General features: G+C 41.4%; 1 protein-coding gene across 1 annotated transcript in view; it reads left to right on the top strand.

Annotated features, from left to right (window-relative positions):
* Positions 1-17,343, top strand: part of MEGF10 (multiple EGF like domains 10) — a 366,625-nt gene that overhangs the window by 305,826 nt on the left and 43,456 nt on the right. The window contains exons 8-11 of the mRNA XM_027098843.1: positions 1,114-1,360; positions 2,978-3,098; positions 6,887-7,023; positions 14,513-14,725. Of these exons, the coding sequence (XP_026954644.1) occupies positions 1,114-1,360; positions 2,978-3,098; positions 6,887-7,023; positions 14,513-14,725 (718 nt within the window). The remainder of the gene's footprint in view (positions 1-1,113; positions 1,361-2,977; positions 3,099-6,886; positions 7,024-14,512; positions 14,726-17,343) is intronic.

The following is a 17,343-nucleotide window of genomic DNA, read 5'->3' as shown; positions in this document are numbered from 1 at the left end:
GTAAAATAGATAGCTAGTGGGAAGCAGCTGCATAACACAGGGAGATCAGCTCTGTGCTTTGTGACCACCTAGAGGGGTGGGATAGGGAGGGTGGGAGGGAGATGCAAGAGGGAGGAGATATGGGGATATATGTATATGCATAGCTGATTCACTTTGTTATAAAGCAGAAACTAACACACCATTGTAAAGCAATTATACTCCAATAAAGCTGTTAAAAACAAAATATGTCTTTTAAATGCTTTTTTCTGCCTTTGTATTACCTGGTTTCATGTACCTCTTATCTTTTTATTTGCTGTCCATATCAGTTTCAGGTTTGTTGTATTTTAAAGTCAGTGACGTTAAACATTTAGTCAATTTTTTCCCTACCTTTTCTGGTTACCTCCCAATCACATGTATTTTGATTGATTACTTTGAAAGCACAGCAGCAGTTTCCTTTTCGAGAGCTCGGCGCGTACCTGTAGCAAGGCCAGCCCACTCCTCAGTGGACTGCCTGTGGCTTGCCTCTTTGTCCCTCTCATCATTGCCTGAGGCAAGGCCCCCTCACTGATCCCCTGAGTACTATGCTTCTTGCCCCAACTCCCGCCTCTCCTTGTCAGCTGCTTCCTGCCCTCCTCATGCTGTAGCCAGCTGATCTTACTAGAAGGCAAATCTCCATTGTCCCTCAGTGCTTAAAATCCTTTACTACCAATCCCTTGTCCACCAGATGCAATCCAAACTTCTTGGTGTGCATAAAAACCCCTGCATAAGCTGACCATTCCCATCTGCCTAGCCAGCCTCCTCTCTCCCTACAACTGCTCACACCCTCCCCTAGCCAACGACTCTGGCCACATCAAACGCAACATTCCAGGTGCAGGGAATAGGCTGAGCACAGGCATGGAGTTGAACAGTATAGCAATGCTTTAGCAGCGGAGTGATAGGAAGTGGTCCACTGCGGAGCACCAGTGAAATATTGCCACGGATGTGTGCCCGAGCCCTGCTGCTCTGTTGAGGAATGGTGATGAAGGGATCATCAATCCACTCTCTCCAAAGGGAGAGGAAAGCTGCTTCTAAAGAGCTTGCCATTACCCACACCTGTACTCTGATGCCCTCCACTGTTTCTTTCCCCAACCTCAGCCTGCGATGGTGATCACTGGGGGCCTCACTGCAGCAGCCGGTGCCAGTGCAAAAACGGGGCTCTGTGCAACCCCATCACGGGGGCTTGCCACTGCGCTGCGGGCTTCCGGGGCTGGCGCTGCGAGGAGCGCTGTGAGCAGGGCACGTATGGTAACGACTGTCACCAGAGATGCCAGTGCCAGAACGGAGCTACCTGCGATCACGTCACGGGGGAGTGCCGCTGCCCACCCGGCTACACTGGAGCCTTGTAAGTGACTTGCTGCTGAGCAGCATAGCAGAGCCCACCCACCCTCTCTGTTCATGCTGCTGGTATATTCCTGCGCTTCTGTTTCTATTGCTGCCTGAAGAGTTACTGAGGGAATAGGACCCCAGGCCCAGATGCTGTTTGCTGTAGAGCATCAGAGCCCAGCCAGAGCCTCAGAGCCAGCTTCCATGCCTTCTTTTGGCAGAGCAGAGGCAGAGAGGGCCAGGATGCTGTGCTGAATGGCAGTATTGGGGGTTGTTGGGGCAGATTTGGGTTCCACTTTGATACTCCCTCAATTGCATTCATTACACAGCCGGCTGTTAATGATCCACGTTGTTCTGCTCTGTTAATTAGCTGGATAAAGCGGGGTGGGTTCAGTGCCTTAGAGAAGAAGGAAGGTGAAAGATGTCAGAAATAGTCCATGATGAAAGGTTAGCTGGGTTATTTAATGCCCATAGATATGTATGTTGCTTTGTGAATACGTAAGTACATATATCACATCTGTGCAGGATATGTGCACACAGATAGTTTAATTCTTTCTGGGGAACACTAAAGCAGTTACTTAATCTCTACTACTTTATTTTGTGGGAAAGGCATTCTGCGGTTTGCTTGTATTAGCAAACAGACTAAGAGGCAGAATTTGCCAAAAAAAAAAGTAGGAGATAAAACAATTTTCTTCCCTTAATGAGAAAATTACACTTGTAAGTCACAGAATTAGAACTTGAAAAAAATGTGGCTGACTCGGTAACTACTTCCTGCTGACAGTGTTAGGGCTATACAAGTAGAGCCAAGGAAAGAATTGCATTAGCCAAGAAAGCCCTGATTTTCAGAAGCATGGATGATCATCTCAGACTATTTAATTGTTAATATTGCTTTTATGGGTTTTTATCAAGGCCACAGTTGCATAGGGCTTTGGGAAACTTGCAGCAATTTTACAGGAGAGTAAAAAAGACAATTAAAGGCTTAGGGAAGAAGGTGTATTCATACAATATGGGATGGGGCTTGTCATTCTGAAGAAGAGAATGCTGAAAATTGGTTATGAAGATTTTGTACACTGATGGGGTGATGTGTAGACGTTTCAGTCTCCTTTGAGGTTAGAACAAACACACCAAATAGACTTCCAGTGTAACCCATGAGCTTTATAAAAGTTACATGGAAAGCACCTGTCACCAGGGAGCGTGTGGCCCACGAGAGTCATCCTTGGTGCTCTCTGATAGGACAGATTCTCCTCAAATTGAAATGGTTTCATTAGAAAATATCCCAAAACATGGGAATTCCTTGGTGGTCCAGTGGTTAGGACTCCATGCTCTTACTGCCGAGGGCCTGTGTTCAATCCCTGGTCAGGGAACTAAGATCCCACAAGCCTGGCATCATCCCCCACCCCCCCAATCAAAAAAGCTAATCACTCAGAAGATATCCCCAAACAAAGGGAAGGACTAGGTGACCCCTCAAAGACCCTTCCAGCCAATATGATTGATTCCCTTGATGTTAATGAAACGAACAATACTGGACAGAGAAATCTGGTCTATTTTAGGGCTGTGGGTGCTGCTGTGTCTGTGAACCTAAGGGTTGTGTGGTTGGGTAAATCATGGTGTCCTTTGTCACATGTTAATCCCTCAGCTGTGAGGATCTTTGTCCCCCTGGCAAGCACGGGCCACAGTGTGAGCAGAGATGCCCCTGCCAAAATGGAGGTGTATGTCATCACGTCACTGGAGAATGCTCGTGTCCTTCTGGCTGGCTGGTAAGCTCACTTCCACCCTTCCAAAGCACCCTGTTCCAGGATACTCAAGTGAAAACGCATGTGGAGGACTTTGATACAAAAGAAAGTTACATTGATGGTTAAAGATTCCAAAATTGGAAATACCTGATCATTTCAAAGCTGGAATTTTTCAGTCCAGAGAAGGCAGAAGGTGATTAAATCCTGAACTTGAAGTGTACTAAGGGTCCTCATGGAAAAGATAGTAGGCCATGTGTTCTGCATTTCCCCTCAGGATATAAAAGGGAAATATCTTGCCTTACACATGACAGCAAGAGCTGTCAAACCCTGCAACTATTTAAATAAGCATTTTCATAATTATGCTCTACGGATCATTAATATTCTTGGGAACATTATTCTCAACAGGTTAAGTGTTATGTGAAAAAGTTATTCAGTCTTATGAATCTGGAGACACATTGAGGAAAGCTTCCAAGTATTGCAGAACTTCTCAGAGGTTATAGTATGATACTTTAGGAGGAAGCTATATCTCACCACACTTCCCAGACTTTGACTGTGATACTCTGTCTTTTTTTTAATAATTAATTTATTTTTATTATTTATTCATTTACTCTTTTTGGCTGCGTTGGGTCTTTGTTGCTGTGTGCAGGCTTTCGCTAGTTGTGGCAAGCGGGGGCTACTCTTCGTTGTGGTGCGTGGCCTTCTCATTACTCTTTATGTAGTGTCTCACAGGCTTAATGTTATGTGGAATAAAAAATGTCAAAGCTGGTTTACTAAGTAGATTACTCTGAAATCAGGAAATAACATTGTTTCGTATTTCTCTAAGTCGGTTTGTGTATAAGTCTTCTTGAAGGCAGAAGAGTGAATGACCAATGTCTGTTTCCTTCGTTAACATACAGAAAATAAAAGAACAATTTACTTGATGATTACCTTCCATCTCCATGAACTGTAGTGAAGCTGTTCTTGCAGGGGTTCAAGTGACTTAATTGCCAAATCCAGTAGCAACTCCTCTCTTCTCATTCCACTTCACTTCTCCAAAGCTTTTGACTCCCTTTCCTAATCTCTTTTCCCTCCAGTTTTTGATAATCCTCTGTCCTACCTCTCTTACTAAAAATCTCTTTTCCTAATCCTCCTTCTTTTACATACTGCTTTCTTACAGTATTTCCTTGGTTCCAGTCTTATCTTTCTCTTTTGTCACTATAAGTCTTTTCTGGAAAGCTCATTAGGATCCATGGCTTTAACAATCATCTGCTGATTTTCCCAAACCTTGACTTTCCCTCACTTGACCACAGATGTGTATTTGATGTGTCTGCCTTAGGAGCCAGACATGGGATGGGACTGGTTTGGGATTGCCCTTGTTGTAGGCATGGAGCAAAGGAGACCTGGAGTCCACTTCCTGGTGAGAATCACGGGAAGTAAGGTTGAGTTCAAGATGTTAAGACCACTGGGACAAGTGGAAAAGAAATATCAGAACCAAGGCAAGAGCTGGAAATGGTAAGTGGGCAAGACAAGGAAGCAGAGCCTGGGGAAACTCTATGCAGCAATGCAGTCAGTGCAAGGGTGCCTTTTATTGATGCCTCATGGTGAGGTGAACAGGGGAGCTATTGAAGTACTACTGAGCTGGAAGCAGGCCCGTCAAAGTCAGTGGTCATAGAACCAAATTTGTTGTACCCCTAATCCTTTGTTGTACCGCAATTCCTTTTTTACCTTTTTTATCCTCATTAAAACCAACACTTCTTTTTTAGTTGCCCCAGGTAGAAATGCCGAATTATCTTTGACTCCTTCTCTTCTTTTATTTCTTGTATTCAACCTTTTGCCAACACTGGTCATTGCTTGGTCCTTGGCAAGGGATGAATTTTGCTGGGATAGCAGAGTGTCCAGGGAGCTCTGTGTTCTTTGAATGAGGAGCTATAGGCATGTTACTCCTAGGATTTTTGTGTAGACATTGTCTGTAGAGTTGCCTCATCTTGAGATTGAAGCTTTGTTCTTCTTCTGGGTTGGGGTGGTCATGATGTGGGATAGTGGTAACCACAAGCTTGGACCGTGAGTCCCAGTAGGTGGGCAGATGGCCCTCTCCATCAGCCCAGTGGAGCCTCCCCAATACTCTGGGGCTCCTACCTTGATAGATGTTTCTTACTGAATGTTTCATGTCATTTTTTTATGTGCATAGCTGAGCTTCCAACTTACACTTCTCTTTACAACATTTTCTTTGTGCAATCATCCTAGGTACTTTTCATGATGAATATATATTCCTATCACACATACACATGTATGTATTTCAACTAATAAGAATAATGTGAGCAAATAGCTTTAAGTAGGACATTAATCCTTATTTATAAATAATATTTCAACAGCATCTCTGAAGCTTATGTGGGACCATTACAAAATGTGAGTAGTTAGTCCCTGAGAGAGTGAGAATTTTCACCAGAACCCCTGCTTATCATGGATTAACCCTAGGCGTGTTATTACTTTAGTCATGTTAATATGTTGTGCTAGAATGGAGGGGTCAGAGCTATTTTTACATCTTTCCCCCTCACCGTGTTGTGAGCTAATTAAAGGTTGTGACTTTATCTTTGATTCTCAGAGCTTAGTACGATGCCTGGCACATAGATGATTCTCAGTTAAGTATTGATTTGAATCACCTCTCGAAGGCTTTTTCAGTTCCAAGATTCTGGAAGAACTTTCCTCATTGGTAGATAACTAGAAACCACCAGAGGAGACTTAATTAGCACACCAACTGCCTTTGTAGATAGCCAGGAGTTAGAGGAAATGTATTTTCTTACACTACCCAGAATAAACATTTACAAAACCATCTGGTGTTCGCTAGCCTCCAATATCAGGGTGCCCACAGTCTGTCTTTTTTATAGAGAAGGAGGACAAAGCAACAGCTTCCAACATTTAAAAACATTGTAAAAATTCCTGTTACTTGGGATATGTTGTTTGCTGAAACAGTAACTCCAGTAAATAGATGATAAGCTACAAGCCCAAGTTATGTAGACGAGTGAAGTAGAAAGTAGTAGAATATTTCATTGACTTATTGGCAAAGTATCTTATGCTTCTCCACATAGTACTGGAATAAATATGACAGTATCTGACAAGACAGACAGCCTCTAGGGTGAGGAGATGTGTCCAAGTTACTCTCTCGATTTTTCTCCCCAGGAGATAGGCTTTCCTATTGATCTTGGCCCAACAACGTTTGTTGAACCTGCTGAAAATAAAAGTGTATTTTCTTCTGAAATAAAATGTATAGGTTCATTTCTGCTGAAGTATTTCTTAGGCAACGTTATCATTAATTCAGGTACAAAAAATGTCAGTCTTTTCTTATGCTTCCTTATAAGAAATAAAACCAGTGATGAAGTTTATTTTCTCTAGAACATATGGTGAAGCATTTGGATATTCCATTTGGGCCAGATGTTGTCATTTATGTAATGGATGCTCAATAAGTATTGTTGACTTACTGTACATGTAAGGCACAAGGAAGAATACTTAGGAGGATTTGTAAATTCCTTAGGTTTCCATAATAATTTGATGTAACTTTATTTTTTTAATATAGGTATTTCTTAAGATTACTATTCTGCCACCTATGAGTATATCTTGAGATTAAGGCTTACTAAGCAAAGAAGTCAATTTAGAATTTCTAACACTTTCGAGATGATGAACAGAGTGTCTGTGTTCTAAAATCTCCTTTATCTAATCTTCTTGCAGCCCTGTTCCTATATCCCTCCTCCTTTTTTGTTTCCCCTCTTTTCTCCCTTCTCCTTTGGCCCTTCCCTGGCTGGAGGCCCATCTAATTTCCCAAGTCTCTTTGAATGCAGGGCACAGTGTGTGGTCAGCCTTGCCCCGAGGGTCGCTTTGGAAAGAACTGTTCACAAGAATGTCAGTGCCACAATGGAGGGACATGTGATGCCACCACGGGCCAATGTCACTGCAGTCCCGGATACACAGGGGAACGGTAAGGGACATCCTTGTGCTTCTCTGACTGTTTGTAACGGTGTGAAAGGAGAGCTTGGAGGGTCCAGGGAACACGTTTACTACCATTTGTCTGTGACTATTCTGTAATCATCCAAGAAGCATCTGTAAGGTATCAGTGTGTTTGACAGATTCCTTCCCAACTCAGTGCATAGAAACTGGATCACAGACAGCAATGGTGAATTGAAGATACAGCAATGGTGAATTGAAGATATTATATTTTATTTAAAAAAAATAATAAAATGTCAGAACCCATGATGGATGAGTTCTATACAGTTAAGTGTTTAGGACAGCCACTTCAAGCACCAATACTTTTTACATTTTAAAGATTTTTGGATAGATTTATTTTAAAATGGGATGTGTACTTAGGTATCTTTAAAAAGTATGTCAGGCATAAAGTTACCTTCTTATGATGCTGTGTACTCTTAAGAATAGCAGTCGTGTTTTTTTTTGATATTGAACTGCATGAGCTGCAGTGTATTTTGGAGATTAATCCTTTGTCAGTTGCTTCGTTTGCAAATATTTTCTCCCATTCTGAGAGTTGTCTTTTCGTCTTGCTTATGGTTTCCTTTGCTGTGCAAAAGCTTTTAAGTTTCATTAGGTCCCATTTGTTTATTTTTGTTTTTATTTCCATTTCTCTAGGAGGTGGGACTAAGTGAGAGAGTGGCATTGACATATATACACTACCAAATGTAAAATCGATAGCTAGTGGGAAGCAGCCACATAACACAGGGAGATCAGCTCGGTGCTTTGTGACCACCTAGAGGGGTGGGATAGAGAGGGTGGGAGGGAGATGCAAGACGGAGGGGATATGAGGATATATGTATACATATAGCTGATTCACTTTGTTGTACAGCAGAAACTAACACACCATTGTAAAGCAATTATACTCCAATAAAGATGTTTAAAAAAAAGGATAAGAAAAAAGAAGAATAGCAGTTGTTTCATTGTGCAGTGCTGATAGAGTAAGACCCCGTGGGACTCACAGGGCTCTCTGGTCGCACGTGATGCTCGTGTGGTGCGTGGTGTTTACACCCACTGCTTGTCCTTTTTTGTGTTAGGTGGTAAAGTGTTACCCAGAGTGCTTTTACGGCTTCTAATTAGCTCTTTAATCTGTTGCATTCTGGAAGACTTGATAACCAAGCTTGCTAGATGTGTGTGTAAAATTAGAGAAAGAGGCTTGAGCGGCAGAAGAGTATAATAGTCAAAAACAAAGATTTTGGAACCTGTGTCCTTGGAAACATCCTAATCTATAATGTTCAAATAAATAACTGTACTTTCCTCTAGGGTTGTTATAAGGATTAAATGAGTACATTAAAGCATTTAGAACAGTGCTGAAACTTGCAGATATTAGCTATTATTGTAGTGGAATGATTTCTATGAGCTGTATAAATACTAGCGATTATTTGAGTGATGTCTAGAAGCTATATAGATACTAGGTATCATTATTTTTTTGGTGATATCTGTGAATTAAGAATTCCTTTAACCTTCCTCTCTAATTTTTTTCTTTCTAAAATTCTGGTCTAATTTTATGACTTTTAATAAGATACTGTAGGGTGTTTCCCCACACACACACTTAGACTCTGCACTTCCTTATTAAATTTTTTGATAAGTATTTTGTAATTTTTGAAAAATCCCATTTAAGTTTTGTTTTTTTTTTCTTTTTTGCGGTACGTGGGCCTCTCACTGTTGTGGCCTCTCCCATTGCGGAGCACAGGCTCCGGACGCTCAGAGCCAGCGGCCATGGCTCGCGGGCCTAGCCGCTCTGCGGCATGTGGGATCTTCCTGGACCAGGGCACGAACCCACGTTCCCTGCATCGGCAGGCGGACTCTCAACCACTGTGCCACCAGGGAAGCCCCCATTTAAGTTTTTAATTAGATATTTCTGGATAAAGAAGAACTTGCCTTTGAATATGTTTTTATTTAGCCACCCTACCAAACTTCTTAGTTAATTCTCATGTTATTTTTAGCAAATACTATGGTTATTTTATCATCTACAAATAAAGACAAGTTAGGCTCTTCTTTTCAAGATTTGTAATGATTATTTTGTTTTCTTGAGTTGTTGCATTAATTTAAACCTCTGAATGCATGTTGACAAATAGAGGTAATAGTGGGAATTCCTGTCTTCTCCCTAATTTTATTGGAAATGGCTCCAGTATAGTTTCATGTTTGTTACTGTCTTTTTCATGCTTCAGTAGGTTTTTTTTTTAAGATTTTTTTTGATGTGGACCATTTTAAAAATCTTTATTACACTTGTTACAATGTTGCTTCTGTTTTATGTTTTGGTTTTTTGGCCGCGAGGCATGTGGGATCTTAGCTCCCCGACCAGGGATCGAACCAGCACCCCCTGCATTGGAAGGTGAAATCTTAACCACTGGACCACCAGGGAAGTCCCCTTGAGTAGTGTTTTTTTTTTAAATTAATTAATTAATTATTTTTATTTTTGGCTGTGTTGGGTCTTCGTTTCTGTGTGAGGGCTTTAGTTGCGGCAAGTGGGGGCCACTATTCATCGCGGTGCGTGGGCCTCTCACTGTCGCGGCCTCTCTTGTTGTAGAGCACACGCTCCAGACGCGCAGGCTCAGTAGTTGTGGCTCATGGGCCTAGTTGCTCTGCGGCATGTGGGATCTTCCCAGACCAGGGCTTGAACCTGTGTCCCCTGCTTTGGCAGGCAGACTCTCAACCACTGCGCCACCAGGGAAGCCCTGTTTTTTTTTTTTAATTCCTATTTTTATTAGGAACTTTTGTTAGTAGTATCTGTTTAATTTCATTAAAGACTTTTTCATCTTTTGTTAATATAGCTACATATTTTCCTTAGTTTTTTGATGTTATGAAGTATTGACACCTTTAGCACATGGTTTTTACAACATGTAATTGGGCTACTCAGAAAGTTTTTGTGCCCTACATCCTGGTTTATGATTGTATTTTGGAAAATGATGTTGTTAGATGAGTTCTGGATCCATGTGGCATTAATATCTTAATATAGAAAGATGAGTCAGGAAAGGAGAGGCATGGGACCAAGCAGAACCCTAAATAATAGTTCTGTGTAATATTTTTGGACCCTAAAAATTTAAATATAATGGTTTTCTTGCCCTGTAGGGATTTAAGTCTCAAATTCAAGGAAACACAAAATCAACAAACATACAGGCCGGCTTATACTCATCTTTACATGATACAGGGAAAGGGGATAACATACAGGGAACATAACATACAGGGAAAGGGGATAACAGCTAATTTTCAGGTGAGTTTTAGATTTGAGGCAAAGCTGGCAAAGAGCTAGAGAAAGAGAAGGAAAGTGAAGAGGGAACTTGCTTCTTGACTTGTTTTTATAACTGTTGTTTTTCCGATGAACTGATGACATGACTCCTGTTTTCAATTCTGCTCTCACTATCTGGGTTCAAGAGTTAACACATGCAGACACACACACACACACACACACACACACACACACACACACAACACAATGACAACAAGCACATTTGTCATCGTGAAAGGGAAATAATAAGTGGTTATAGAACCATCTGTGGCAGGAGGTGCGGGGAAAGCAGCCCAAAGGCCTGGGGACTTGCCATTTCCCCTGTTTTGAGAAGTCAGCGAAACTTGATCACTGAGGTCAGATCAGAGGGAAACAGGTACCACCGCAGGCAGCTGGCCCAGAGTGTACCCAGGATGTGGGGACGGCCCTCCCAGCCAGAGAGAAAACAGAACAAACAAAACGGGCACCTTGTAAGCAGGCAGAGCAGATCGTGGGATGCCCCCATAATAGGCTGTAGGGTTTGTGGGACGGTTGAGAGGACAGCGTGGTGAGGAAATCTCATGCGGCACAGCCAAGTATGAGTGGTGAGAGCATGGCTTTCAGATCCTCACAAAAATTCTTCTGAAGGGGTTAAAAGAGTGTTCTTAATGCTGATGGGTTGTCATGGCATCATCGCACTGGGGCCTTCGATGGCCTAGCATGAGTCCATGTACATAATTGGTGCTCCTTACGTGTTAGCTGAGTGGAGAGATCCGTGGATCAGTTATGGACTCTGTTACGGTGAAGCCAGCCTGCCATGCTGTCTTCTGTACCACCCTGAAAGTGAAGAAGAATGTGGGCCAAAGGAGGTGAAGTCCAAAATTGGAGACAGGAATTGGGGGATGCAGAACTGGCCTTCAATGGAGGAACTCTTTCCTGCTTCTGGGATTGTGGAAAAGTTGGCTCTTTCCCAGCATTCTTTATATTTCCCCAGAGCAGCAGTTCTAGATGTTTGAAAGGTAGGCAGCCTATCTATTGATCCCAGTTTAATGAGGAATGTGATTCTTTCACACTAAATCATGGTTTGGCCCATTTATTCAGGTCACTCTTGGAGGGCCATGCTCAAAAGGACAAAGGAGAAAAAGGAAGCTGGCGCCCCTTATGTGCTAACTCACTTCCTTTTCCATAAGTTCACAGTGAGATGCAATATGATAATCAAAATGATATTCAAACAAGCCTGTGACCCTCACTGGTTTGGGTATTGGTGTCATGTTTTATGAGGTTATCTCTACTTAATGCTTGTCCATTTTTCCCAATTCCAGGGTATTATTCAAAATCTAAAAAAATAAAATAGGAACTTCACATTTTCATATTTCTACTATGGCCAATATTTATTGCTATATTTTTATCTGCCTCTCTGCCATCTCTCCTAAGAAAATATTTCCTCTTTTAATGACTTCTAAAATTAGTTTTCTTATTCCACATGTGACCACAAAAGCAACATTAAGGGCATAAAATTCGTTGGGAAATGATGCTTCTTTTAGAAAAAGCCCAAAAGGGAGATAAGACTGCTTGACAAAGACTTCTAATTCAGCCAATGAGAAGGATGTAAGCTACTTCATGATTGCATTTATTTTTAAGGTGGAAAATACCTACTTCTAGAAAGATATCCTACCATTTTGGTGTGGTAGGTGGAAGCAGACATAACTATTATTAATAGGATTCTCTTACAAGTACAACATTGACAAAAAACAAGTGGGAAGGTAAACCAAACTTTACTGGCTACTTCAGTAAGTAAAATTCAAATGGCTTTTTGCCATTTAAAACAGAAACTCAGTATGTTTAAGTATATGTTAGAAAGGTAAATATGGGTCAGGCCCAGCTATTATGGATTTTGTTTTCTCAGAGAGAAGGAAGTCCCTGCCAAGATAGGACAGAATAGACACACTGCTCCCCTGTCATTTGGTGGCAGACAGTTTTCCATGCTTCACGTTTTTATCCTGTTCCCCACTTGTAGAGCTGTGCTTTTTCCTGAGTTAAAATCCTGGAGTCCAAAGCATAACATTTGGGTTTCTTTTAGTGATTTTATTTACCTTGAGCATAACTTTCTCTTTTTTTCTGGTACTGCCTTGCAAGGATGTCTGGACAGACAGGTTGCCAAGCTGTCTTGCCAGCCTTTAGTGGAGCCATGAGGAGGCCCAATGATTGTCCTATAGCATTTCTTTCTCCAAAGTTTACATCTTTAAGGAGTAAACTAAGTGACTTGGCTTAGTAAAGCTTCTTACAAGTTAAAAATAGAGTACCTTTAAAAAATACTCTGCTCTAAAAATAGGTTTACTCATGTGTACCCTTGCAGCACACATCTGATTTTTGCTAAATAAACTTGGTTCAATTACTCCAGAACTTTTCTAATGCTTTGTTGAGTGGTTGATTTGAAGACTTTGCCATTGACAAGCCTAAAGATGTCTAGAGTCTGTGAAACTAAATTTGCAAGAGGCCCTTTTCCCTAAATACATGCCAGAACCAGGGTTAAGGAGAAAAATATCAAAGGGTTCTCAAGATTTATCCTCTGCCCTTAAATAGAATCCCATCCAGCCTTGGTATGGTTAGTCCTCACACCCTATCATTAAAACTGTGCAAAGCCTTGTGGAAAATGTTTGCTTTTCAGCCTCTTTGCTGTTGCTTTGAAGTCTGCTTGGATTCATTATCATGCACTTGCCCTTGCCCTGTACCCATTTGAAAAAATGCAGTGCTGACCTACATTTTGGACTCTGGGTCTGGCGTGACTTGAGAGCCACATGGGAAGTGGCTGCTGCGACTCACAGAGGGTACCCTGCTTGTGGCAGCACTCTGGGTAGGCGAGACCCCGGCTTCCCCTCCCTTGGCAGAAAGGGCTCCTTCAAGTCACCTTGCCTGGTCAGAAAGAAACTTGGCTGGCCCGATAGCTAGTCTTGCGTTCCATGGAGCCATGATGATTTTCTCTTCTCAATTCCCTCCAGCAACTCAGCTTCCCACCAGATCCAACTTACCTAGAGCATTTCCTTATGCCGGGACCACACTGTTAGGCCATTTTTTAAAAGACAATAAAGTGAATCTTTTTTTCTTACTATTTAGTAGCCCTTCTTCCCAACAGAGGACAAAACCCCATTTAATAACAAATTCTGTGTTCGAGAACTCCCAGCATCTCTACCGGCTCCCGGCAGGAGTTCCCCAGGTTGAAGCTGAGGACACTCATTTCAGTAGCTCAGACTTGCCCACATCTAAGGAGGGCTTTGTTTATTTAGCTCCATAACTCTAAATGAGGAGCAGTGGTTGCCATTCAGCTTTGAAAAGAGCAGATACGTGGCTGAAATTAAAAATTACTGTCAATGTGAAAGCCAAGAGAATTCATATTTCGTTTCAAGTTTGCTACAAAGTTTTCTCTTTGAAATGGGGAAAGCATATATCTTATTTTAATTGAAGATAGGTAATTTACAATGCTGTATTAGTTTCAGGTGTACAGCAATGTGATTATACATATTCTTTTTCAGATTCTTTTCCATTTTAGGTTATTAAAAGATATTGAGTATAGTTCCCTGTGCTATACAGGAGGTCCTTGTTGTTTACCTATTTTGTATATAGTGGTGTGTACCTGTTAATCCCAAACTACTAATTTATCTCCCCCTGCCCACTACCCCCTCTGGTAACCGTAAGTTTGTTTTCTATGTCTGTAAGTCTGTTTTGTAAATGAGTTCATTTGTGTCATTTGTTTAGATTCCACATATAAGTGGTGTATGATGTTTGTCTTTCTCTGTCTGACGTACTTAATGTGATAACCTCTGTGTCCATCCATGTTGCTGCAAATGGTATTATTTCATTCTTTTTTAGAGAAAGCATATATTTTAATTCCCTAATGATGGGCTGGGAACTCACACTAGGGCAGTTCATCTTCTCCCTTTCCTGGTATCTTCTAAAGTGCTATGTACGCCTTTAGCAAGGACTAGGTGTAAAACATGCTTTTCATCCCAAGCTCATAATTTTATTTTGTTTTTGTTTTTGCTATTTCTTTAAACAGGTCATACTACTGTTACTACTATAATTTATCTTAATGCTTTTCATATCTGTAATGGTACAATTACCAAATAAATGTCAAATCCAAAAAGGATATCATTGTAAACGTAACAAAGCCTATCTGAATCAACTGTGTATTTCCACAAGGCACTGACTAATCTATTTTATGCTCCCGCCTCCTGCATGACAGGTGCCAGGATGAGTGTCCCGTTGGCACCTACGGAGTTCGCTGTGCAGAGACCTGCCAATGTGTCAATGGAGGGAAGTGTTACCACGTGAGCGGCTCCTGCCTCTGTGAAGCAGGCTTTGCTGGCGACCGCTGTGAGGCGCGCCTGTGTCCAGAAGGGCTCTATGGCATCAAATGTGACAAGTGGTGTCCCTGCCACCTGGACAACACTCATAGGTGAGGGTCAGCTGCCCCTGGAATGATGTGTCCTATTAAAGTTTTCACCGCAGTGTCCACTATTTAGAAGGAGGGATTGGCAGAGAGATTTCCACCCTGAGACCCTTCTTGCCTCTGGGTCATCCAGGGCAGGAACCACTAAGTAAACAGAAGTCTTTTCCACTTAATGGAACAAGTCAGAAGTGCTAAAATTGTTAGATGGCCGTGGATGGATATGAACCCCTATTCTCTATTAATGGCCACTAGAAAATATTAAACTTGCTGAGGTTAGTAGAATATATCCCTAAGAGAGGGACATTCCCTTAGAAGCAAAGATACAATGAGAGACATAGGTTAAGCCCAGTTTAGTATGTAAAACTATCACAAAATGATTCTCACTGCAGCCTCTTTTACTTGACGTCTGCCTAGCCAGGAAGTGTACTGGTGGAAGTTTTGTGACAGTGTGTCACATGTGGTTGTGAGATATGTGTTCAGAATTGATTACTTGGACATAGAATTCATAGAGGTCTTTTGGCTCAAAAATTTCTCGAAGAACTTATGAACAGGAAACCAAGATCCCACCCACTTTTCTGTACCTTGTTTGCCCCTGAAAATATCTATCCAACCGTTTCTTCCTCTCCCTCCCCCAAGGACCAGATACATATCACTTAAAGTTCTGGGCCTCGTTTGCATACTGCTGGAAAAGTTGAGTTTGAGAAAAATGCAGTGCATTGTATAGCAGTTCAGATGACACCAGAATTACCTTCATTTGCGTTCAGCACAACTGTTACTTCATTTATGTTTCTGAAAGGTAACTTGTGACCACGTCAAATCTCAAATGCACAAAAGTTAAAAGTAAATAGAAGCCTGTAGTGGGTCTCTTCTTTAAACCTTTGTTGGGAGCCAAAAAGAAAAAAAAAAAGAAAAGGACTCTGCACTGTGTGTGTGTGTGTGTGTGTGTGTGTGTGTGCTGAAATACATTTTAGTGGGACATATCAAAGAAGTGCATTCTTTTTTTTTTTTTTTTTTTGTGATACACGGGCCTCTCACTACTGTGGCCTCTACCGTTGTGGAGCACAGGCTCCGCACGCGCAGGCTCAGCGGCCATGGCTCACGGGCCCAGCCGCTCTGAGGCATGTGGGATCCTCCCGGACCAGGGCACGAACCCACGTCCCCTGCATCGGCAGGCAGACTCCCAACCACTGCGCCACCAGGGAAGCCCAAGAAGTGCATTCTTAATGTGTCTCAAGCAACTTAGTAAGCTACTTTAGTCAACTTCTGGTTTTCTTCACTGGAAAATATTGCCACTCTTTACATGACAGTTTGGGGAGTAAAAATGAATAATCTCTGCAGGATTTTGTTTTCCAACTCTTTAGTGTTGAAGGAGCTGGCAGGATTAGGGACAAGTCATAAGTTTGGCTCATTAGTTTGGCTCAAGTCATTAGTAATGGCTAAGGACTTTTTAATGCCAGTGTGCTGTTTCATTGTATACAGATGCAGCCTGAAATCAAATAGATTAATAAACGTATACAAAGGATCTCTGCTATGAGAAGGATTGGAGAAGCAGAGGAAATGTTGATTTTGTTGGAATTAGTTACCATATTAGTAGCTGCAAGGTGCAAGTGGACAGTTTTTAGGTTGACGTCAGTACCATATAATTTTGACATAGGTCATGTGTACCTAAGCATGTACGCTTTAACAAACAAGTACATGAACTTATTTGATAGTCACATAGATCAAAAGAACACTAAAATCTGTCTAATAATGTATAACAAATAATCAGAAGATTAAAAAACAATTAGCCTATGAAGTGGCTTCTCTAGATAATGACAGCTATTTTTTAAAATTAGCTTGTACAAATTTCTGTTAAGACCAGTTGAATGTTGATTATATGACTCTGCCTTTTTGAATTCACAGTTGAAGCCACACATCTATTCTTATATCTTGAACTTCTATGTAAAATTCCTAGAAACACAAGGTTCCCTTTGAACCAAAAGGCATAGAATCTTTGTATTAATTGAAAGTCTAACTTACCATTTAATCAGGCAAGAGTGTAGCTTACTATTGCATAATACATGATGTATATTTATCCTAAAAGTCTTTGTCATAATTAATGAAATAACTAATGCACACTATCAGTTTACAGTGTCTTTAGGTAAATTTTTAGTTCTGTGGATATGTCTGTATTGACATATATTGAAGCCGTATATTTGAGTAAGGGTTTGTATCAGTTAGTTTTGCTGCATAAAAAAAAAACCTACCCTAAACTTAGTGGTCTAAAACAACAATTATTTGTTAACTGATGATTTTTTGCTTGATTCTTTGGGCTGGGCTCAGCTTGGTGGTTGTTCTGCTGGTCTGCCTATGTTCAGCTGGAAGATCAACTAGAGGCTGGAATTCCTGGAATTCCTCACTGGAATTCCTCACTCACAAGTCTAGCATTTAGCTAGGTGATGGGAGTGACTGAGCCATATGTCCCCAGCATCTAACAGGTTAGCCTGGGCTTCTGTAAGTGGTGACTGGCTTCCAACAGCAGCAAGAGAGAGGGCAAGCCCCAACATGGAAACACTTTTCAAACCTTTGGTTATTGTCATGTTTGCTAATGTCCTTTTAGACAAAGCAGGTAACACAACCAAGTC

Source organism: Aethalodelphis obliquidens, unplaced genomic scaffold, assembly GCF_003676395.1.
Source record: "Aethalodelphis obliquidens isolate GAN/ISIS:26980383/991018 unplaced genomic scaffold, ASM367639v1 scaffold4, whole genome shotgun sequence".
NCBI classification, from domain to species: domain Eukaryota; kingdom Metazoa; phylum Chordata; class Mammalia; order Artiodactyla; family Delphinidae; genus Aethalodelphis; species Aethalodelphis obliquidens.
Note: the sequence above shows the minus strand (reverse complement) of the source record. Positions and strands in the feature narration are given on the sequence as shown.